General features: G+C 56.4%; 1 protein-coding gene across 2 annotated transcripts in view; it reads left to right on the top strand.

Moving 5' to 3' along the window:
• The window catches only part of CRHR1 (corticotropin releasing hormone receptor 1), a 54,080-nt gene extending 32,394 nt beyond the window's left edge, over positions 1-21,686 (top strand). Inside the window, exons 3-13 of one of the 2 annotated variants that reach the window (XM_040245075.1) lie at positions 2,369-2,488; positions 7,406-7,491; positions 13,952-14,058; positions 15,187-15,307; positions 15,534-15,687; positions 15,928-15,988; positions 18,087-18,159; positions 18,419-18,504; positions 18,742-18,877; positions 19,061-19,102; positions 19,663-21,684. In XM_040245075.1, the coding sequence (XP_040101009.1) occupies positions 2,369-2,488; positions 7,406-7,491; positions 13,952-14,058; positions 15,187-15,307; positions 15,534-15,687; positions 15,928-15,988; positions 18,087-18,159; positions 18,419-18,504; positions 18,742-18,877; positions 19,061-19,102; positions 19,663-19,803 (1,127 nt within the window). In that variant the 3' untranslated portion in view covers positions 19,804-21,684. Of the gene's footprint in view, positions 1-2,368; positions 2,489-7,405; positions 7,492-13,951; positions 14,059-15,186; positions 15,308-15,533; positions 15,688-15,927; positions 15,989-18,086; positions 18,160-18,418; positions 18,505-18,741; positions 18,878-19,060 lie in introns of both variants that reach the window. The other variant, XM_040245073.1, reaches the window with a different exon arrangement.
• Positions 21,687-23,494: the final 1,808 nt, after the last annotated feature.

The following is a 23,494-nucleotide window of genomic DNA, read 5'->3' as shown; positions in this document are numbered from 1 at the left end:
TCAAAGTGTTAGTCACTCAGTGGTGTCAGACTCTTTGCAACCCCATGGGTTTGCAGCCCACCAGGCTCTTCTGTCCATGAAATTCTCCAGGCAAGAATACTGGAGTAGGTAGTCTTATTCCTTTCTCCAGGGGATCTTTCCAACCCAGGGATTGAATCCAGGTCCTCTGTGTTGCAGGCAGATTCTTTACTGACTGAGCGACCAGAAGCCCATGTAGATATACAGGAAGATGTAAAGCACTTGGCAGGTGTCTGGCACTCAGTCAGCTCTCAGTAAATACTGCTGCTTTCCCTACTGCCTCCTCGACTGTCCCACCCCCCAGATTGGCACGCAGTGTGGTATAATAAAGTACTTGATTTAGAGTCCAAAACACCTGGTGATGAGGCTTGGTTCTTTCATTCATTGGCTTATGGCCTTGGGCAAGTCACCTAACTTCCCTGGGCCTCAGTTTTCTTATCTGTAAAAAGGGAATAACAAATCTGTAAATTTTTAGACAGGGGGAGTAATGGCATTGCAGGGTGGATGAGGAGCAAACAAAATACATGAAGAAGGGCTTTGAAAAAAACAGCACGGTCCATAATGTTATCCCTCCCTCCCCACAGCCACATACCTTCAGCTTCTCCCCTTCTCCGGGCTCAGCTCTATCCGCAGGATCCAAGGCAGATTAAAATCTCAACCTGCTTTCCTCACTCCCCTACCCCCAGCACCTCTCTGTGATGCCATTCATGGAGGCACCATGGTGGCACAGCGCCAGGGCTTGACCCACCTCCGCCGCCTGGCTAGTCGTCTCCTTGTGTCCATTAAGCCCCAATTCCTAATTCTTTGTCTTTCAGTTAAAACACTTGGCCTCGAGGCCTCTGTCCTTTGAGCCTGGACTTGCCCACACACCCTATGAATAGCTTTGATTAAAAAGAAAAACCAGCATTTGGTACGAGGGTTGCTCAGCACTTGTGTTGCATTCAGCAGGGAAGGGACGCCAGTCTAACCAGTGCTGTTTCCTGAGAGACTGGGCACAGGCTTGGCTGGGGAGGGGATGGCAGGTGGGCCCCTGTAGGGCTTGGCAGCTGCTGATGCCCTGCACTAATGATGCTGCCCCTTCATTGGTTTGTGGCTCTCCCTGGCTTGTCTGTACATTCTAGGGCCAGTCTTGAGTTATTAACCCCACTCCCGTCGTGATGGACACACTGGGCCTCCATAGGACTGGAGTGACAGCCTTGAGAGGAGAGGAGCCTGGAAAGGGGAAGAAAGAAGGGGCAGCATCGGGAGGGCGGCCAGGACTGTCCTCAGCCCAGCCCCCACCTGTTGGAGACCAAAAGCCCCCTGCCCTCCAGAAGTGTTACTATGACTTCAACTCTGCTCCAGTGTGCGTGTGCATGCACACACACACACACACACACACACACACGACTCCAAAAGCTCTTAATTTTTAATTAAGGGCAAACATTTGGAAGGGGATTTTGACATCGTCTTTCTGGTCCAGTTGTTTATACCCTTTTTTGAGTCACAGACTCCCTTTGAGAATCTAATGAAAGCCATGGTCGCTTTCCCAATTAAAATGCATGTATAGAACAAATTTTTCATTAAATTTCAAAGCCTATAAGAACCTGTACCATTTCAAGTGGACTGAGATTAAGAATTTCTGATCAGATCCAACTACTTCATTACTGATAGGCCCAGAGGTGGCAAGTGACTCGCCTACACTCACACAGCAAATGAGTCGCAGAGCCCAGTCTGAAGCCTGGCTCCCGAATTACTAGTTCAGTAATTCCCCACATAGTGTCTCTCTCCCTTTTTTCTCCATGATCCCTCTCAGCCAGTCCTTCCCTAGGTCCTTTCCTAGCATAGATCAGAGCACAAGTGTTCAGTGATTGTGGTTATCAGGTGAGCTGGAAGGTGGGCCAACTTCTTTTAACTGGTTCCTACAGGTTCAGAGAAGATGTGGTTTGGTTCTAGAGGCGTGTGAGGGGACGGAGGCAGGGATTGGCTGGGTTTCTTCCAAGCTGTTCCAGGCTGTGAATTCTGAGCGCTCCAGTCTACACCAAGTGCAGGGCCAAGAGAAGTGTCCTCAAACTACAGAGCAGGGGACCTGGAGCATGTCCAGCCTTCCTCTAAATGCCAGCCAGGACCTCAGCTTTAACACCACCCCAGTGTCTCTGTTCCTCCTCTACTCTGGAACCCACATTGGCTCCCTAGTGCCATAGCATCAAATTCAGATTCCTTCCTTTGGTATCTCCTCTGCAGAAAAAGAGCTCATCTCTGCACTGGGGTCATTGCTGTCCTGTGCTCAGCTGGTGTGTGAATGTGGACTGGCTGGGGGGACACAGGAGTGGGGATGTTGCTCTGTCTCACCAGCCGTCTCTGCCTCCAGGACTACAGTGCAATGCTTCCGTGGACCTTATTGGCACCTGCTGGCCCCAGAGTCCTGCAGGGCAGCTGGTGGTTCGACCCTGCCCCGCTTATTTCTACGGCGTCCGCTACAATACCACAAGTAAGGAAGCCTGAGAAAGGTAGACCGTCTTCTGGGAGGTGGGACAGGATGCGGAGAACCGGGGGCTTGTTGGAGGTGGGGAAAATAATACTGACAGTAACAATAATAATACCAATACCATTCATGGGTACAGCTGCCATTGACCAGAGGCCAGCTCTGTGCTCTACTGGGCACTCTGCTATTTACTGCGGACACTCAGCAATACCCTGGAAGATGCTACATGTAACTGTGTTGTATAGTTAAGGCCTCCAAGGTTCAGAGAGATTAGGGAAGTTGCCCAAGATCACCAGCTGGTGAGACTGGAATTTGCATCCAGGTCTGTCTGACACTTTCTTCTGCAGTTGACCTACTGGGTTAATGTTGGCATGAGCCATGAGGTAGGGCAGGGGTCATCAGAGTAGCCCCAACTTTGCTCAGAGAAGTTCCCAGGCCTAGCCAGGGTCCTCCAGCCATGAGGTAGGGGACTCAGGGTTTTAGATCCACAGGCGGGGGGTTTGTCCTTGCAAGCAGGCCCACAAGTGGGGTGGGGACAGAGGAGAACTGATCCGGGCAGGGCTTGTTCAGATACTTGATCCTCACATAAACACCCTGCTCCCCTTGGGCCCTGAGCCTCTACCTCCAGGCTTTGCAGCTTCTTGCTATGCCACCTGTCACCCTGAGAATTAATTTGCTCTCCCCTGTCAATGACTCACAGCCCCTGCTTATCAAGAGAGCAACAGCTGCAGGCCAGGGGCCTTGACCTGTTTGGGGGCGGGAGGGGGGGGTCCCTGGGTGGGCCTTTGGGGTCTGGTGGGCCTGAGCTTAGAGCCCAAAGAGGGGACAGAGGGTGATCTCAGATACCAGATAATTGTGTGACCTTTAGCACATTTTTCCCCCCTTTTATGGTCCTCTTGCCCCTCATCTGAGGATGGAAAGGGCTGGACAACACGGCTTAAGACTTTGTCCAGCTCAAAACTCTCAATTTCCTTCTCCTGCCCCTCCCCTTTTCTACCAGCTGGATTAAGGGGGCTAGGGTTGGGGGCCACAGTCAAGGAGGGGTGGGGAGGGCCCTGGGGAGGTGTTGGGACTGGGCAGGAGGCTGGAACAGCCAGACCATGCAGCCTTGTATGTCTGCAACTGCATCCTGGACCCAGGTGGAGAAGAGAGCCTGGAGGAGGTGTGAGGAGAATGTAAGTAGGAGGGAGGGCTGAAGGACCTGAAGAAAAGTTTGGGGTGCTCATCCTGCCAACCTCCAACTTAGTTGGGCCCCTTTGACCATTAGGAAATGGAGGCAGTGAGGCTGAAATCGCCCAAGGTCGAAAAGCTTGGAGGTGGCACTGGAGCTGGGAAACCAGAGTCCTCCTGCTCCTCCACTCACCCGGCGGGGTGCCCGGCCCGGGAGCTCCCTGGAGGGAGGCAGCACTAGGGCTGGCGTATGTTGGGGGATGGGGGGCTCCTTCCAGAAGGAGCCCTGCAACGCCACGCATGACAGCACCAGGTCCTGTCTGCTCCGCCTCCAGAGTGACCCTCACGTCTGACCCCCCCTGCCTTGCATCCCCAGTCCCGCTGCCCTGGTTCAATTCCTCACTCTCCACTCCTAGCTTCTCATCTGACCCTGTCACACCCTTGCTCGGAGTCAGCCTTTCCGTGGTTCCTTCTCTGTGGCTACCGTGCGACCTACCTTTGTAGCCAGCCCTGGCCACTCCCCATGAACTGCCCCTACTCTTGTCCCCAACGACAACTCGACAGCCCCACAAATACACCTTTAGTGCCTAGACACACACTACTCAATTTGTCAGCCCTGCCTTTGAGTGGAAGCCAGGAGTCCTGGGTTCTAGTCCCAACTCCACCCACACCTGGTTAAGGAGCCCTTTGCAACTGGCCCTGCCCAGGGCCTCAGTTTCTCCACCTGCAGGATGGGTGGGAGGTTTAGGTGAAGTGTTGTCTTGGCTCCCTTGCTCTTCCGTCTGTGATCCCAGGAGAAGAGCAGGAGGAGGTGATGGTTCCTTGAGGTGGGGGCAGGGCTAGGAGACTCCCCTTTCCAGGTGCCTCCCCTGTCACAGTGATGAGAAACACCGCGGAATCAGGGGCGACTGGGAACCCAGATTTGTACCTAATCATTAGGCACCAATTAATTCGTTTACCGAGGAGGTGCTGCCAGGACGTCTAGGCCTTCTCCCGAATGCCCTCCTTCCCGCTGCATCTGATCTTCAAAGGGATGGGAAATATTTCCAAAAATATCAATTTTCCCGTGATTCTCCAGGAGGACTGCTCAGCTCAGCAATTAAAGACAAGGAGGTCGCATCCTCCCTGGAAACTTCATGCTGCCTATTGGGCCTGTTTTCTTGTGGGATCACCTCACTTCCCACCAGAGTCTGCTCCCTCTGGATGATCCAGCCTGGGAGGGACTCCAGGCTCCTACCGCACCTGCATTCAAAAGGGGGGGGGCTTGAGGCAAGGGGGTGCCTCCGGGACCTATGCCTCCTTTGATAGCGACAAGTGACATATTCTGAATCTTATGTAAGGTTGTATAAATATAGCTCCAAGACAATAATAATAAAAGCAACAGCTCACACCACATGCCAAGTAGAGCTCCACATACCCTGTATGTGTCAACTAAAAACGCCCCTCAACCATTGAACAGGAACTCTCATTAAGATCATTACTATCTTGCAGATAAGGAATCGGAGAGGCTGAAGGACTCATCCGAGGTCACAGAGCTAGTAAAGGGTGCTGTCAGGATTTAAATCCAGGCTATCTGGGTGCTGTGCTAAATCGCCACAGTCATGTCCAGCTCTGTGCAATCTTGTGGACTGTAGCCCAGCAGGCTCCTCTGTCCATGGGATTTCCCAGGCAAGAATACTGGAGTGGGTTGCCATGCCCTCCTCCAGAGGATCTTCCCGACCCCAGTATTGAACTCACGTCTTTCATCTCCTGCATTGGCAGGCGGGTTCTTTACCACTAGCACCACCTGGGAAGCCCTGTCTGGGTGACAAGCTCTTAACACTATAGTGTGCTGCCTCTCTTAAGGCAACGCCCCCTCCTCTGCCCTCATGCTTCTTCCCACCAGATTCTTTGGCACCAAGTCCCTTTGTTTGCAGACATCTGGGAACAGCCTCTGGTCCCAGGCACCTCCCATCCACCACAGATACACAGGATTCCCCAGCTCCCTTGCCTCCCCCCAGGCCTCCCTGAAACCCCAGCCATGGAACCCTCAGCCCTCTGCCAGCTTCTCTCTCATTTAGCAATTAGGAGGGAATGAGCAGCATCTTCAACTCTGCCCAAGGGCTCAGCTCTGCCAGGACTTGGGTCCAATGGCAGGGAAGCTGAGCAGAGCTTTAAAAATCCATTTAGCCTCATTTCCCCGCTGGTGCTATGGGCGAGCAGCCTCTGAGCAGAAGGGCCGAGGAGTGGGGTTTAGAGAGGAGGGAGAGCCAGGCAGAGGTTCCTGCTCCCAGGTAAGCGGCAGTAAATCCCACCCCCGCCCCCCAACACGCCGCCCCATCCTCTCCCTCTTGCCTGGTGCTGCCAGCAGAGGCATGCCCCCTGGCTGGGCGGCACCCTGGGGATCGGCTGACGTAGCCCTCCCTCGCGCGCGTGAGGAGAGCTCCCCAGGAGGCGACCTGACTGATGTTACTCATGCAGCAGGGGCCCCCATCTGCCTCCTGTGGTGTCCTCTGCCCCTGCAGGGTTCCAGGCTTGGGGACTGGGATCCGAGCAGCTTCCCCCGCCCTCCTCCAGCCCTGCTGGGGTGGAGATGTGACATGCAGGTCCGTGTGAGCCATGGAGAGCCCTCCAGACGGGAGGGGCTCTGGTGGAAATGGCTTCTAGCCAGTGCTGCCTGGAGCCAGGGCCAGAATTCACTCAAGAAAACATATTTAGAGCCACCAATGCCTGAGAGGGGTCCAGCGTGCGGCAGAGCGATCTCTGCCAGCAAAGGAGAAGAGGTCAAGATGTGAATGTCCCTCGGACCCCTCCCGCCTGGGCTTCAGGGCCCCAGTGTCCCCAGAGAGTGGGCAGGAAGGAGAGTGTCCCGGTGCGCTTTAGCCAGCCTCGGTTTAGACCTCAGATGATTCCCGATGTCCTTCGGAAGTGACACATTCTGGCTTCCAGGCTGGTGGCAGCCGGACCTCTCACCCCTCCCCCAGCCACTCTCCTGTCTTTTTTCCCAAGTGCCAGGCTGGGAGCCCGTTCGAGCAGATCTTAATAATAAAATACTTGCTACATGCGACCCACTCCCATGACATCCCCCAGCACACGCTTTGTATCCGGCCACCTGTCATTTTCTGCCCACCATGCTTGCCCGCACCGTGTGAGCCTCCAACATGAAGCCGGCTGTAGGGAAATGGCAGCCTGGAGACCTTCCCTGTCCCCTGCCCTGAGAGCCCTATGCCCTGTGAAAGGACCCCCCAGGGGGTAGCTTACTGTGGTGAGTCCTGCCCCACGAAGCCTGTCAGTGCACCATGCCACGCGAGCTGCCACCACACACCTTCCATATCACGCCCGGCTTCGAGAGTGGGAACTGAGTCATCAGGACTCACTCTTCAGCTTTGCTGCCCTGTGAGACCCCCAAATGGGAGGTTTCTCAGCAGAGCGCCCACCGTGTAATCTGCAGGAGACAGCCCAGTGAGCCAGTCAGGCCTCTGCCCCTGAGCCAGTCCCAAGGGCGTGGGTGGGAACAGCCGTGGCCCCATGGGCAGCCTTTGGGGTTGCCACTGTGCCTCTGTTGGTAGACAGTGGCAGAAAAAGGCAGGAAAATGGAGATAATAAGAAAGCCCCCCTCCGCAGCTTCACCCTAGGGGCCCCAGCAAGCCAGCTCCTGGGCTGCCCCAGATGGACGGGTAGATGGACATACGAATGGCAGGTAGATGGATGCTCGGGTTACTCTTCTTTGGGAGCGGAGCCTGGGGTCATTCTGACTCGCCCTTCTTTTTCCAGACAACGGCTACCGGGAGTGCCTGGCCAATGGCACGTGGGCCGCCCGCGTGAACTACTCCGAGTGCCAAGAGATCCTCAGTGAGGAGGTGAGGCTCCAAGCCAGCTGCCCACTGGGCCTGGGCCCCCGGCAATGCTCTGTGCCTGCTACTGGCCCATCAGGGTAGGGAGCCAGAGGCTGGTGTCTGTGTCCTGCCGAGAGAAGGCGACTGGGGAGCCAGATCTAGGCCAGCCATGAGCAGGCACGCCCGAGGGAGGGGGAGCCGAAGGGGCAGCGGGTGGGCTCTGACAGCGGTGGGTCGAGCCTCTCTTCCTTCCTTCCTCACTGGACCCGGTTCTCATCCGTGTTCTCCCCCAGCCGCCTGAGCGACACCTCCAGGTCCGGCCAGGGTCCCGCCTGGCCTGGAAAAAGCCCTTGAAGAGCCTTTTAAATATTTAAATGTTTTTGAGAAAAATGCTGCTCACACCTAATACAAAATTCAAAAGGTACAAATGGGAAAACACAGAAAAGTCTCCCTCCCAGCCGTGTCCCAGTCACTGGGTTCCCTCTACCCTGCCCAGCGGTAACCATTTTGCCGGTTTCTTAAGTATTCTTTCAGAGGCAGTCTCTGCACAGACATGCAATTATGTATATTTGTTCTTTTTTGTGTGTGTTTTTCACCCAAACGTTGTAGATTACACATGTTCGACACCTTGCTTTTTTCACGTAATCATCCATCTTGGTGATTGTTCCGTATAAATGCCTAAAGAGCGTTTTCATTCTTTTTTCACATTTGCATAATATCACAGTGTACAGATGTACAGATAGCTTATTTCACCCGTCTTTGTTCTCAGTCTTCGGTTATGACAAACACCGCCGCAATGAATAATCTTTCAAGGGTGACGTTTGGCAGACGCACCGGTATGTCTGTTGGCCTGGTGTTGCTGCTGCCTGAGCCCTGACCCCCTCACCTCCATCTTCATCCTTCAGTAGATGCTGAGGAAGGTGGGGGTCGTGGAGCTGGAAGAAGAAGTGAGCAAAGGGCAGATGGAAGATTGTGGAGCTGGAAGAAGAAGTGAGCAAAGGGCAGATGGAAGATTGTTGTTCAGAGGCCCCAGGCTACTGGTGTGGAAGAGAGGGGGCTGGTCTAGGCAGTTCGGAGAATTCCAGTGCCTAAATGATCTAAATTGAAAGAGACCTTGTGGACCCTGCATCCCATCTTTTTTAAATGACTTTAAAATTTTATCTATTTTTGACTGCTCTGGATCTTCGTTGCTTAGCGGGCTGTTTCTCCAGCTGCGGTGCGGTGTTCTGGGACTACTTTCTCGTTGCCGAGCACAGGCTCTGGGGCGCACAGACTTCAGTAGCTGCGGTACATGGGCTCAGTACCAGGCTGCGTGCAGGCCCATGGTACTCCCGGCAGTACCACCTTGCGTGTTAATTGTCCTCAGGGCTTCCCTGCTGGCTCCGTGGTAAAGAACCCACCTGCAGTGCAGGAGACTCGGGTTCGATCGCTGGGCCGGGAAGAGCCCCTGGAGGAGAGCATGGCACCCCACTCCAGTATTCTTGCCTGGAGAATCCCATGGACAGAGGAGCCTGGTGGGCTGCAGTCCATGGGGTCACGAAGAGTCAGACACGACTGAAGCGACTTAGCGCACACACACACGCACTGGGTCTGCAGAGCCTGAGGCTGACCAGGTGTCTCCAATCAGAGGTCACCAACCTCCTGTCTGAGGACAGACACCTCTCCCCCGCCCCAGAGGAGCAGGCGTCTGTCCCCTTCTTGGAGTCTGCAAAGCTGGAGACGCCACCGCTGCTTTCGGCCTCCCCCTCCGCCCCCTGCATGGAAGCCTCCTGAATGTCAGAGGACATTCACGGCCCCCCAAATCTCTCCTGCTCTAATTTAAGCCCCTTCCTTCTAGTTGGCTGACCTTCTAGTTGGGGGACCCTCAGCAAGTGCCTTGTTCCCAGCACCCTTCAAAGACTCAGGGGCAGAGGTCAACTGCCCTCAGCCTTTCCTTCTCTCCATCCTGCAGCCCCCATCCCTTCTGCCAGTTACTCGTTCTCTCCACCAGCGGGCTCGGGGGGTGGGGGGTGGGGGTGGGAGAAGGAAAGTTAGGAAAGCCCCGCTTCTCGTCCCTCTTTGGCAGTATAAGGGGAACAGCACGAGGCTGTTGGGGGCAGGAGCTTTGAGATTTGGATTCTGGTTTCAACACCTGTACTGTGTGACCCTGGGCAGGTAACTCAGCCTCAGTAAGTCTCAGCTTCCTGGTGTGTGAAAGGCGGGAGAGCTATTCTGTACCATCTCTGCCTCCTAGGGGAGGGAGGCTGGTGTCCGCCTGAGCCTTGGCCTGTAGAGGGCGCTCCATCCATCAGCCACCCCCTTGCTCTCATCACCTGCGCTCCGGGGAGGTTGTAGTGTTCACCTGGAGAGCGAGGTGATGAGGGATCATGGATGAGTTCATAGGTGACGCGGGCACCCCCTTTGTCTGGTGGCAGCCCTCACCCCCGCCCGGCTTGCCCCGCCCACCCTTTCCGCGGCAGCAGCCCCTGCTGGCCTCTTTGCCTAGCACTCTGGGTAATCAATTAATTTAATTAGTGAAAACGCCATCCCCTTCTGCCCGCCTCCAGCCTCGCCAGACCCCTCGCCACTCCCAAGACTCCCGTTCCCTCCTAGAGCTACTGCAAAGAGGAAGAGAAAAGTCGCCAATTAAATGGAGCCGCCGGTTTCTCAGCCCTGGGCCGGGCTCAGCCCTAATTAAGAACCAGAGCCCCCGGGGGAACTGCAGATAATGGATTCGCAGAACGGCTGCCTATGAAATGGGACTTGCAAGGACGCGCAGAGGCCAAGGCCAGGGCGGAGACCTGCCCACAGCCATCACCACCAGGGACAAGCCCCCACTTGGGGAGCTTGCTTCAAGCATGGGCCGGCCCCTGCACTGACGCCCCCAGCACCGCCTGCACTCTCCCCCGCCAACATTTGTCTCCCTCCACTACAGACACCACCACCCCCACCACTGCCCCAGACAACTCTCCCGTCCACATCCCCTCCCGCACCTCCCTTGACACTTGCACACACCCTGCTTCCCTCTCTCACACACTGCTGAGCGCAGGTTGCCCTGGCCTCCAGCACAACCTGGGACACCCTTTGATGGGACAGGAAACGGACTCTGAGGGTGTAGGCTTGTGGGCCGGCATTCACGGCTCACAGAGGGCGTTGGTTCAACCAGGGCTTCTGAAAAGCGTGGGCGTCATCTGGACTTCTTGATCAAATGAAGATTCTGACTCAGTGGGTCTGGGGTGGGGTTTCAGACTGCATTTCTTAAGATTTCTGCAAGCTCCTGGATGATGCTGATGTTGCAGGTCTGGAGACCACCGTTTGGGAAGCAAGGGGCTGGAGGGCCCAAGGGTGGAGTCAGAGAGCAGCTCTGGAAACCCGGGGCAGTGGGGAGGAAGAGCCACAAAAATGGGGCAGGAGGGGGTGGGAGAGAGGGCAGGCAGGGTACTTGGCCGGGGCAGTGGGCGCCCGGTGGAGAGAACCCATCACACATCCTGAAAAGGCATCGGTTCAGGTCTGACACTGGACTGGGTGTTTCTTGCAGAGAGTCTGGTCATGCGGGCACAGCAGAGGGGCCTCCACCCAGTGCCACCCTCCTCAGGGTACCTGCCAGCCTCAGGTCCCCAAACCGGACAGGACAGAGTATTGCTCAGGTCCCCAGGGACTGGCTGTGTCCACCTGTCCTTTGGGCATCCCAGCTGTGTCTGCAGTTAATGGTGGCTTTCTCTCAGGAGGGTATCTCTCAGGGTGTCATCAGGGTTTCTTGGAGTGTCACTGGGTGTCTCTAGGATGTTGCCAGCTGTTCTCTCTGGGTGAACTTGAACACCTCTCAGGGTATCACTGACTAGCTCTTGGGGACGGCAGGCCATTTGTCCCAGTGATGCTGGTCATCTTTCAGGGTGACCATGTCATCTCTCTAGCTGTCTTCTCAGGCTCCCTCTGCACTGTACCACGCCCCTCCCACCCCCCGCCACCCCGCCCCGTTGCCTTGCTGTTTCTCACATTACATTAGGCTGATGTGGCAGGTGGGAAGCAAGACTCAAACCCAGCCTGGGCCCTCCTTGGCCCAGCTCCAGGAGTCAGGCAGAGGTGGCACCTGGATGGTTTGGCCCAGTTCTCCCCCTTTCAGCCTCAGTGGAGAAAACCCCTCATGAGCCCCCAACCTCCCCGTAGAAGCTCCCCAAGAATTCTGAGTCCAGGATGAAGACAGTGGCTCTGTTTGCAGTCCATGCTTATCCCCCAAGGAACACACTGCAGGGACAGAAAGGAGGGTCTGTCAGGCCAGGGAGACCTGGATGCTGGTGCTGGCCCAGTGGCTGGAGCCAATTATGCACCCTCTTCAGCTGGGAAAATGGGGACGGAAGAACAATCTCAGAGGGCAGTCGTGAGAAAGGAAAGCAGTGACGTCTGCAAAGCCCCTGGCATGGTGCCCAGCACGCAGTAGGTGATTAATAAATGACACATCCCACCCTAAGCCAGAGCACTCTGGCCCAGCCTGCTCTGGGGGGCAGTGAAGGGCCTCCCTGACATGGTTGCCCCCTTCCCCGGGCGGTACAGGAAGCAGAGGCATCACCCTTTCTGGGCTCCGCAGATGCTGTCTTAACCCAGGGGCTTCGCAGCATGGATTTGTGGAAAATTTAATAAAAGGAAATTAAATATCAGTTCCAGACAGCCTGGATATGTGCATATCTGCTGGAGTCTCTGGATTTGGCATCTACCTCCAAGCACTCAGAGATGCACCCGCCTGCCCCATGCGCATTTATATGATGGCAATGGATACCCTCTGCCCACCCCCATCCACTTTCATCTCGGTGGGTCTCAGCCCTTCGGGGCCTGAGCTTAATGTAATCTGTCATGTTCCTGAAAACTTCTTCCAGGAGAACCAGCCCCTAGAACAGCTGCTCAGCCCCTTCTTTGGTGAGGGCGCTCCTTCAGTGCAGAAGGGGCGGGGGAGAGCAGCGGAGGGAGGGCTTCACCCCCTCTTGGATCCCTGCTAGGTATCTTGCTGCAGAGGTACCCTTGTCCTTGGGTGGGTGGGGGGGAGTTTGGGCCTCAATCTCCTCTTCTGGAAAATGGGTACAGCTGGACTTGATCCCTTGGGATCAGGTCTGACACCCATGGATTCTGGAATTCCAACAAGAGGGTCCAGGGAGAGCCAGGAGGAGCTCTGGTGGCTTCAAAAGGATGAAGAAGTCTTCCTTTGAGCTCGTCTTTTTCTCAGTATTTGTTGGTTTCTATGCCTCATAATGCCCAGGCCCCACCCCAGAACCTGGGAAGGGTGAGGGAGGGAGAGGTTAACAGTGATCCCCTCTCTGGAAAGGCAATAAAGAGTCTGCCTGCAATGCGGGAGACCTGGGTTCAATCCCTAGGTTGGGAAGATCCCCTGGAAAAGGGAGAGGCTACCCACTCCAGTATTCTGGCCTGGAGAATTCCATGGGCTGTATAGTCCTTGGGGTTGCAAAGAGTTGGACACAACTGAGCTTTCCAACATCCCCTCTTTTCCTTCCTCCACGTGACACACTGTCCCTGGGCTCCACTGTGTGCCATGCTCTGGTTTCTCACCTCTTTCCTCTTGAGACCTAGAAAAGGGTGAAAGGGCCTTTATTCTCACAGGGTCAGGAGTCTGCAGACACTGGGCACTGAGGACTGGTGGGGAGCCCCATCATGGGTGGGGACCCATTTGCTGCCTCAGCACCTTGCCAATCTGTGCGTGAAGGTGAGAGGTAGTTTGAAGTTGAGAGACCTTGAACAAGTCCATGTATTTCTAGGCCTGTTTTTCTGCAAAATAATATATAGACCTCCTACCAGTTCTTCCCCGGCATTGCCCTGAGGGTTTGACAGGATGACAGATATGAGGATATTCCGTAAACAGGAAGGCTTCAACGCTCAGGGAGTGTACATCAATTGGAAAGGGGACTGTGGTGTAAATGAAATGAATTAAGTAATAACATTGGGAACTTCATTTTAGTCCTGAGAGAGGACCCCAGTGACTTGGAGCAGACCTCTGGGGCCAACCCAGGAAGCAAGTGCCTAGAGATGTTTGTTTAAGGTTTCAAATTATTCTGTGGATGCTGATCCACAGCGACTGCCTTCCCCCTTGGTCGCTGATAGGAACGGGCTTTAATTGCAGCGGGAGGGGTTTAGGGGTGATGGAGAAGATGGTGACTCAACTCCGAAATAGGAGGAGTCCTAGGGGGTTGGGGTCTGCACCCACAAGTGTTGGGACTGAATGGAAACGTGAGTGCGAGAACGCAGCTGTGATCTGTGCAGGCGCGTTTGTGCACGCGGAGTGGGGAACCCTCTGTTAGGTGGAGATTCCCGTTAGCAGCACACAGAGCATGGGCTTTGGGGACAGACAGACAAGACTCAGATGGGACAGCGCTGCTCTAGGGCCACGCCTGATGCGAAGCAGACTCAGGAAGGGCTAGCTGTCGTCATCACAGGCATGCGGGGGTGTGGCCGTCCTAGCACCGGGGTCTCACCCCTGCCCCTCCCCTCTCTCTCATCTCAGAAGAAGAGCAAGGTGCACTACCACATCGCGGTCATCATCAACTACCTGGGCCACTGCATCTCCCTGGCGGCCCTCCTGGTGGCCTTTGTCCTCTTTCTGCGGCTCAGGTGAGGAGGCCCTGGCACTGCCCCCACCCAGCCCCCTGGGCCTTGAGCGGGGCAGAGAAGTAAGATAGCAAGAGGCGGTTTGGGGTGGGGGCTGCCAGGAAAGGGGAGTCCTGCCCCCTCACTCCATGGGACAAGGTGACAAACACAGTTGTCCCAGGTCTCTTGGAGCACCTGGTAGGGTCACTTCTGTACCCCTGCCAGTGACTGGGGTCACGGGAGGGGACGGGGGTTGGCCAAAGCCCAGGCTCGCCTGGAGTCACCCACTCAGTCCGGACTGCTGCACGCATTTGACCAACCAGGAAGGTGGAGCCCCGCTTTGGGTTTGAACCTGCCTGGGCCCAGCACAACTGCCAAGGCTGCAGATGGCAGCACCAGCCGGGTCTGTGCCAGGAATGGAGGGTGAGAACGGGGCTGAGCATCAGGGCTGAAAGCTGGGAGGGAGGCATCTTGCTGGAGGCTGAGCCTCAAACCTGGAGCTACAGGGAGAGAGGGGTGCCCGTGGGAGAAGGGCGTTCCCAGTCAGCAGGCAGCCCCTGGTCCCTTCAGTGCTGGCCGTGTGGCAAGCTCTGTCCCAGAGCTTAGGTCTGAGGTGAAGTGAAGTGAAGTGAAGTGAAGTGAAAGTCACTCAGTCGTGTCCGACTCTTTGTGACCCCATAGACTACAGTCCATGGAATTCTCCAGGCCAGAAAACTAGAGTGGAAGGGAAGTAGCCTTTCCTTTCTCCAGGGGATCTTTCCAACCCAGGGATCAAATCCAGGTCTCCCGCCTTGCAGGTGGATTCTTTACCAACCAAGCCACAAGAATACTGGAGTGGGTAGCCTATCCCTTCTCTAGCGGATCTTCCTGATCGGAATCGAACCGGGGTCTCCTGCATTGCAGGTGGATTCTTTACCAACTGAGCTATCAGGGAAGCCCCTGCTTAGGACTGGGCAGGCCACAATTAAGAAGGGACCTGTGACGTAAGGAGAGCCCCTGATGCCACCTCCCAGTGTGACTTAGCCAGCCCCCACTGCTCTTAGCCTCAGCTTCCCCTCCATACATCTGGGCTGGAGTGATGCTGGCGGCCGATCCCTCATCTTCTCCCTCCTCCTCTGCCTCCTGTCACCCACCCACCTCTGCTGCCCCCAGGAGCATCCGGTGCCTGAGAAACATCATCCACTGGAACCTCATCTCAGCCTTCATCCTGCGCAATGCCACGTGGTTCGTGGTCCAGCTTACCATGAGCCCCGAAGTCCATCAGAGCAACGTGGTGTGTCCTGGGGGTGGGGCAGGCCCAGGGTCAGAAGAAGGGTCTGGGTGGGGCGGCCCTGGAGGAGCAGGGATGGGAACCAGGCCTTGGGGCCCATAGTGCCAGAGTGGATCCCAGGGGTGCCCACATCCTGCCCAGAGGAGGCCCCAGGCCCAGGGTGGGCTGCTGTTTCCTCGCATCCCCACCCCCTTCGGTTAATCATCACCTCTGATGGGGTGGGTGGCAGGGCTGGTGCAGGCTGGTGACAGCCGCCTACAACTACTTCCACGTGACCAACTTCTTCTGGATGTTCGGCGAGGGCTGCTACCTGCACACGGCTATCGTGCTCACGTACTCCACAGACCGGCTGCGCAAGTGGATGTTTATCTGCATCGGCTGGGGTGAGCGGGCCAGCCCCCTGCCCCGACTGGGCCATCCTCCCCCCACCCAGGCCTGGGTCAGGCCAGGTGAGGGTGGTGGAGTGTGCACACAGCCCTCTGTCCCTTCTTGGGGACGGGGACAGTGGGAACATTTCAGACGAGCCAGTGAGTATCTGGGAGACCCCTGCCCACCTCTGGGCCCTGGGCTGCGCTGGGGTCTTCCGGGTCTGCATCCCCCCGACTCCACTGGTCTCTCCCCAGGTGTGCCTTTCCCCATCATTGTGGCCTGGGCCATTGGAAAGTTGTACTACGACAATGAGAAGTAAGTCACCTCCTCTTCACTGCCCTCAGGGCCCCTGAGCCCCAAGGCCCAGGTTCCCAGGCCAGCTATGCCTGACCCTCCCCAGGGACCTTCAGCCATGTCACCTTCCCCATCAGGGCCACAGTTTCTTCATCCACGTGGGGAGGCTCCTGGAGGTCAGACTCAATCTGTGGATCCCTAGCAATGCTCTGCCTGAGGTGGGGCTGGACAGGTGGGTCAAGGCTCTTTACCTGTCTCAGGCTTTCATGACAAGCAGAACAGACTGAAGGTTACTGAAAGTCCCTGGAGCCAAACCACCCAGGTTATGAATTGTGACTCCATCATTAGGTAGCTTTATGACCTTGGGGTAGGTCCTATAATGTGCCTCAGTTTTCTCATCTGCAAAATGGGCATCCTCATAATAGTGCCTTCCCTCAAAGAGTTGTTAGGGGGATGACATGAGTTAATATATATATATATACATCAAGCATTTAGAATAGAGTCTGGCACATAGGAAATGCGTATAAATGTTTTCTATTAATAAAGACATGTTTTAGCAAAAGTTCTGTGGATTTAATAGAAACTGATCAATCTCAGAGACTCCTTCCATCTTTCAAGTCCTGAGGAGCTGCATTTAAATAGAAGCAGGTGTTCCCAGTTGCCCCTGAAAACTTCACTTCTGGTGCCGTGGTTTTCAGCCTTGGCTCACATTACAATCACCTGGGAAGCTTTAAAAAGTACTGATGGCCAGTCTTGCCTTCCAGAGGGTTGGATGTCACTGGTCTGAAGTGTGATCTGGGCACCAGGATTTTTTAAACCTGCCCAGGTGATTCTAATATGAAGCTAAACTTAAGAACCACTGTAAGAGAGAGGCAGAAAAAGTGGACAGAGAAGGCCAGGGGATGTGCCAGAATCTTCTTTGTCAAAGTGTCCTCAGGAACCCACTGTCTGACTGGGGTTCCAGGCTGCCTCCATCACCTTGGCTGTTCGTGTCCAACCCTGACAAGGAGCCTGGAAAATTATATCCACATTTATCAAGGTGATCCTTCCTGACTCCTGCCCAGCCTGGCTGTGGCTCTCTGTGTATCTGCGTAATTGGTGGGATGGGGGCCTGGGCTGCGCGTCGAGGGCAGCTGACAGACAGAACTAGGGGCCTGGCAGTGATTCCCAGAATGGCGACCTGGGTCCCAGAGCAGGAGCATTGTAAATCCTGTGCCTGAGGGTGTCCAGGTGAGTACAGGGAAGAGAGGACGGGTTTCAAAAAGCTGCGCAGTATGTGCATCTGGGCGCATCTTGGAGCCAAAAGGATGGCTGAGCTTGGAGGAAAGTCCGTCTGAACGTCTCTGGAGCTCCGCCTTGTGGTAGGATGCTGGCACTGCATCAGAAGGGATGCAGGTGGGAGGCTTGAGAGAACCTGCGGACCCCAGGGCCAAGGACTGGACCTGGCCCCAGGAGTTTGCCTTCGGTCCTTTTGAAAACTTGAACTTGTCTCCAACCTTGAAAAAGTCAAGAGGTTTCAGTTTCCTGTTTATGGAAGCATCATGATTTCTAGCTACTGTAGACTCTCGGGATGAGAGTGTAGCGTCTCTGCACAAGGACCTGCCGCTGCTGCTGCTGCTAAGTCACTTCAGTCGAGTCCGACTCGGACTTTCCAATGTGCCCCACACCAACCCATTCCCCAGACCTCTCTAGATCTTGCTGGAGGTGACATCAAGAAAATGCAAAGCAACTCTGCCTCTCGTGGCAGGTGTTAGCCACTGGGGTGGGGAGTGACCGCATGACAGGTACAGGGCAGGGTCCCCCTTTGGGGCGTGTGCCAGAGCTACAGCGGGGACCATGTATGTTGGGCCCTTGCCTATTCTGTTCAGCGGGCTTTTCCACAATCCCCCTCCCTGCCACAGTGCCCGATTCCAACTTTACATCTCAAACGATGCTGTCTATTCTGCAGATGGAATAACTGAGGCATCGTGGCGGGATCTTGACCTTCTGCCCGGGTTAGAAGTGGGGCACCCAGATCCTGGCTTTTGGCCCCAGTTCCTTCCTGCCCCAGCGCTGCTTCTCCCTCATGCTACTGAACTGGATCCAGATGACCCTTCTTCTCATTTCTGTGGCCTTCTAGGTGCTGGTTTGGCAAGAGGCCTGGGGTGTACACTGATTACATCTACCAGGGCCCGATGATCTTGGTCCTGCTGGTAAGAACCTGGGTAGGAGGGCAGTGGGGGCAGGGCTCAGTGGGGAGAGGCCAGCAGTACTTACCATGGACTGAAAGTTTTCCTCTGCCTAGAGGTAGGGGCACGGGGCCAGGATTGTGCTGGGCTCACGCAGATAGAGGCAGAGCAGCAGGGTGGCAGAGGCCAGACCCAAGACAGCTGAGTCCCTGTCCTGCCCCCACCTTCCCACCAGCATCGCACACACCATGCCCAGGCCATCCCACTGTGTGTCAAATTACAGATCAATTTCATCTTCCTTTTCAACATCGTCCGCATCCTCATGACCAAACTCCGGGCATCCACCACCTCTGAGACCATTCAGTACAGGTAACCAGACCTGCCTCCCCTACCCATGGGGGGCTTCAGAGACCCCAGCTCTGACCCAGGGTTTCCCCCCAGGCCTGAGAGTCCCTCCTGAAACCCCAGCTCCGCCCCTGTCTCAGACATTCCAAGGATGTGCTACAACCCTCCCCCAGACCCAGTCCTGTTCACCAAGTGGCAGGCTCCAGTTCCCTCCAGGGGTGGGCTGTGACTCTGGGCCTCCTTCCCACCCCTCACCCTCAGGAAGGCTGTGAAGGCCACTCTGGTGCTGCTTCCGCTCCTGGGCATCACGTACATGCTGTTCTTCGTGAACCCCGGGGAGGATGAGGTCTCCCGGGTCGTCTTCATCTACTTCAACTCCTTCCTGGAATCTTTCCAGGTACCCACCCGTCCCCCACCCCACCCAGCCTCCCAGCCCCGGCCTGTCCCCCTGCCTGTCCCCTGCTCCTCTTTGGGTGGGGATTCTCCCAGGCAGGGGCCTGGAAGGGTGGGAGGCTGGGGGCAACTCCGAGGCTGGGTGACGCCTGCCCCTGTCCCTTGACCCGCCTTCCCTCCACCCCAGGGCTTCTTCGTGTCTGTGTTCTACTGCTTCCTCAACAGCGAGGTAAGGATCCGGGCCCAGAACTCAGGACGGCAGGAGGCCTGCTGGGACCAGAGGCTGTCTGTAGCCGCCTCCTGCCTGCCACACACCAACTCCGTCCTCCCAGCTCTGTCCTCCCGGCTTCCAGCCCCTACAGGGATATTGTTGGGAGTTCCGGGAGGGTCCCTGCCACTTGCCACTCAGCTGCTGCGGTAATGAGCCCGCTTCTTAGCAGTGGGTGTGGGGGTCAGAAGCTGGGACTCCAGTCTCATCAATGAGTCTGTGAAATGGGTTGTTGAAAACCAGGAAGCTGAGCCCTAGGGCAGGAGGCTGAGGGCAGATGTGTGTGGGTTGAGGGTAGAGATTCTTCATGGCAAAGGCCATATGGCACCTTTGAGTGGATTCGAAAAAGGCACCCCTTCCTCATAACACTTGAGAAAACTGTCCTAACAAATACGCAAATCAACGATGGCGATGATGTCAATGCTGCCTTCCAAGGTGGCTCCCCGGATAGCTGCCTGTGGGGGTGGGAGCGGGGGTTTGAAACCCGGGCTCAGACCCTATGCTCTGCTGTGTACCCACAGGTCCGCTCTGCCATCCGGAAGAGGTGGCACCGCTGGCAGGACAAGCACTCAATCCGTGCCCGCGTGGCTCGTGCCATGTCCATCCCCACCTCCCCCACCCGTGTCAGCTTTCACAGCATCAAGCAGTCCACAGCAGTGTGAGCCGGGGGGCCACGGACCGGCCCCGAGATCTGCGGCTGGGGAGATGGCCGCCAGGCTTAGCCAGCCACCCTGTCTGTGGAGGGGACCAGCTCCCTCCCATACCCTCTACCCCCAGGCTCAGCTGGCGCTGAGAGCCCGGGAGGCCCCTCCCCAACCCCCAGCTGAGCAGAAGTTCCAGGCCTATGGCAGCAGTCAGGGCCACGAGATGAGTGGAAAATAGCCTATAGGACTGGGCTGGGCCCAGGGCCTCTGGCTTCTCTTTGCTCCCATCCTCCCTGGAAAATGGACTGGAAATGCAGAGTGGGAGCTGGACAGTGCGGAATCCAAAGCTGCACATGAGTCCCTTCAGAGCACAAGATGACAGCCCACTGAGACCCCAGGATGTCCTCAGAGACTGTAGGGGGCCATTCGCTGCCCCAAGGGCATCATGGGAAACTCTCGTCACAGCATCTGAGCCACCATGAGGATGCCTCCAGGTCTTAGCAGCGCTGCACCGCTGGGAACCAAGGCTCTGTTGTCAGAAGCCCTGGAGACATTGTTAGAAATCAGATGGCATCTTCAGACACCAGGCTGCATAACCAAAATCCTCCCAAACGCCAGTCATCTGACCCCGTGGCCCTGGCACCAGAAACACCCTGCCTCGCTGCCGCACACCCTTGGCCCTTTACTGCTGCCCACCCCACACAGGCTCCCCATCCTTAGCCTCCGGCCCCAGGTGTCCCCCCTTTGCGAGATGATGGGGATGTGGGAGGGTGACAGAAGCCAGTGTGTGCCCCCACCAAAGCCAGCCTCCCTTTGAAGGGGGCAGAGAATGCTGGGGCCACCCAGCCCACTGGCTTCAGTGACCCGGCCTCAGGACCCAACCCCTCTGCTGGCCAAAGGGGTCCTGCGGCCTTTGGATGACCTCTGGGCCGGCATCACTAGCTAAGCCAAAATAGAAGGGGGTGGGGCACTGGGCCCCTCCCTGCCCCGAGTTCCCCAGAGCACCAGCCAGCTGGCCACTTACACCCCAGGTAAGGAGCCAGCCACATTCAGAGGGACTGGACAGCCAGAGCAGGACATTGGGAGGCTGGGGCTGGGAGATGGGGGTGGCTGGTATAAATTATATTATTTATCTTTCAACCAGCACTTGTGAAGGCCTTGTGTGTGCCAGGGCTGGCTTGGGAGGGCATCCCAAAGAAACAGGCCACTTTCAGCCTTTAGGGCCACTGTGTGGCTGGGCCACCAATGGCACCCTCACATCTGCCAGGGATGGGGCCTTAGGGGAGGACTTAGAAGGGTGTGGATCGTGGGGCCCAGGGAATAAGGGCAGCTCTCAGAAGAGGGTGAATTGTAGGGAGAAGGGGTGTGGGCAAACCATGCAGACGGAGGACTCCGTGAGCAGGCTGCAGTCTGAGTAGAGGCGAGGCGATGGGACCGGGCAGCCTCGTGTCCCAGCCCCAGGGGAGGAGCTGGGCTGGAAACAAAGGAGCTAAGAAGCAGGGGAGGCTGTACAGGCTTGAATGCTGTCTTAGCATGGAAACCCCAGAAGCAGACCAGGAGACAAGGCTTCGAGAACCAACTCCAGGGCAGGGGCGCACACGCCCACCACCACGGTCGACAGTAGCGCAGTCCTGCTGCGGAAGCTGGGGGAGCCGGGTGGGACCCACACTTGCGTCATCCCACCCGAGGGGCCAGGGAAGTTTATCCACCAGCCCTCCGGGGGCAGTAGTTCCAGCACCTCCTGCGGGAGGCCAGGAGCAAGCTGGGCACAGCGTGAGCCGCGTCCTCAGGACAGGAGGTGGTTGGGACACAGAAACTCCACCCACCACTCTCACGCCTGGGCCTTGCCTCTGAGTCTCTGACCCGGAAACAGGGCCATGCAGGGGTATGTGTGCACGCGTGTGTACCCACACACGTGCACACGGGTGCGTGGCGCGTCAGGACACCAGGACAGGTGACCGTGGTGCTGGGAGCCCAGAAGCGTCTGCGGGGGGAAGGGGGCTCCAGTGGGTGAGGGTCTGGCCACTCACCGAGGGAGGAGAAGCTTCAGTCCCTGAAACCAAGTACGGTACCCTGCTCTGCCGACTCCCCAGGCACTGTCCCCTTAAGGAGACAGTTGGGAGGGCCAGCTGATCAGAGGAGGCTGTGAGAAGGGGACCAGGGGCCACCAGGATGGAGACAGGCTGACAGCTTCCAGAGCAGTTGGAGGGAACCCCATAAAGAGGCCCCCAAAAGAAGGACCAGAATTGATGGCTGAATCTCAAATGGCCACGAAGGAGGCCCACAGGAGGCATCTTTCTCAGTGCTGCCTCCCACCCAGAAGGAGAGTGAGAAAGCGAGTATGTGGAGTCAGGAGGGGCTAGGGGACTGTAAGGGGAGCTCATAGGCAAGGGGTCTTCAGGGGACCAAGCTGGGGCGGTGCCCCCTTTCCTGCTTGTCCTCTGGCTGTTTTTTAATATTTAGTATTTATTTATTTGAGTAATATTTATTACTTATTTATTTATACACTGGGTCTTAGTGGCACACTCAGGATCTCTGCTCTTCATCGTGGCATGTGGGATCCTTAGGTGCAGCATGTGGGATCTAGTTCCCTGACCAGGGATTGAACCTGGGCCTCCTGCATTGGGACCTCAAGAGTCTTAGCAACTGGACCACCCTCCTGGCTGTTTTAGCTGATGGGAGCCAGTCACACACCTGCTGTGCGCTCAGCCCTTTGTGAGGTGGGAAGGCAAGTGGCACCCCCAGGACACACCGGCAACAGGCTGCAAAGTTTAGAGCTGCCAACGCTGGAAGGTCACAGGAGGACATCCAAGCGGGGCTGGCAGTCATCACAGAAGCTGCAGGGGGCCCCTGGGCAGGCAGGGGGCTGGTCCAGAAGATCTCAAGATCCCTCTTGTCCAGAGACTAAAGGGCCGAGGGGCGGGGAACATCTGGGCTGCAAAGAACTGCCAGAGGCAGGTATGCAGAGTTTAACCCTTCCATGGGCTCCAGGGCTGGGCTCAAGGCAAGCCCCACAATGGGGTTTCTGAGGGTCGTTCTGCTCGGAGCTTTGGCTTGTGGGTGGGTGGGAAGGGAGGTCCCTTGGGGTTGTGGGAGGTGTGATGGGCCAAGAGACATGCACGTCACCACACTGTGGGAAGGAGCCGGGCAGCTGCAGGGTTGGGGTGGGTGGGGCACTGCAGGACAGGCCCCTCTATGAAACTGGGAAGAATTTTTCCCCATCCACACCCAGAGTCTGCAGTGCACTCAAATTCCCACCTGAGCCCTTTTCTCCTTTAGACCCTCTGTCGCGGGCTCAGATCACCAGCGGAGGAAAAACCACCCTCTGGGGTTTGGGTTTTCCAGTTCCGGCTCCCCACCTCCCTGAGTGTGACAGCATAGCCCTTGCTTTGGGGTCCCCGGCTTCTCCTCCAGGCCTGTTCAGCCCCCTGTTGCTGCTAATAGGACCCAGAGTGGGACCCCAACAGATACCCCAGAACCCAAAGAGGGCAGAGGGTGCAGATCAAGGAGGAAGGGAGGTTTTAGAATCCAGACAATAATTAATTGTGGGCATTTGTAGATTGCTTTGCAATCCACAAAATCCTTTATAACATTCACGGAAAATGGAATCAGCCCATTTTCCTGCCAAGAAAACTGAGGCCAAGTGGACTCCTCTGAGATCAAAGTTCTTCTCCAAATCCAGGTCTCCTTCCACCCCATCAGTTAACTG

The sequence above is a fragment of the Oryx dammah genome, unplaced genomic scaffold (genome assembly GCF_014754425.2).
Source record: "Oryx dammah isolate SB20612 unplaced genomic scaffold, SCBI_Odam_1.1 HiC_scaffold_8, whole genome shotgun sequence".
NCBI lineage: Eukaryota > Metazoa > Chordata > Mammalia > Artiodactyla > Bovidae > Oryx > Oryx dammah.
The sequence above is the reverse complement of the archived record's forward strand: the minus strand, read 5'-3'. Positions and strand labels throughout refer to the sequence as shown.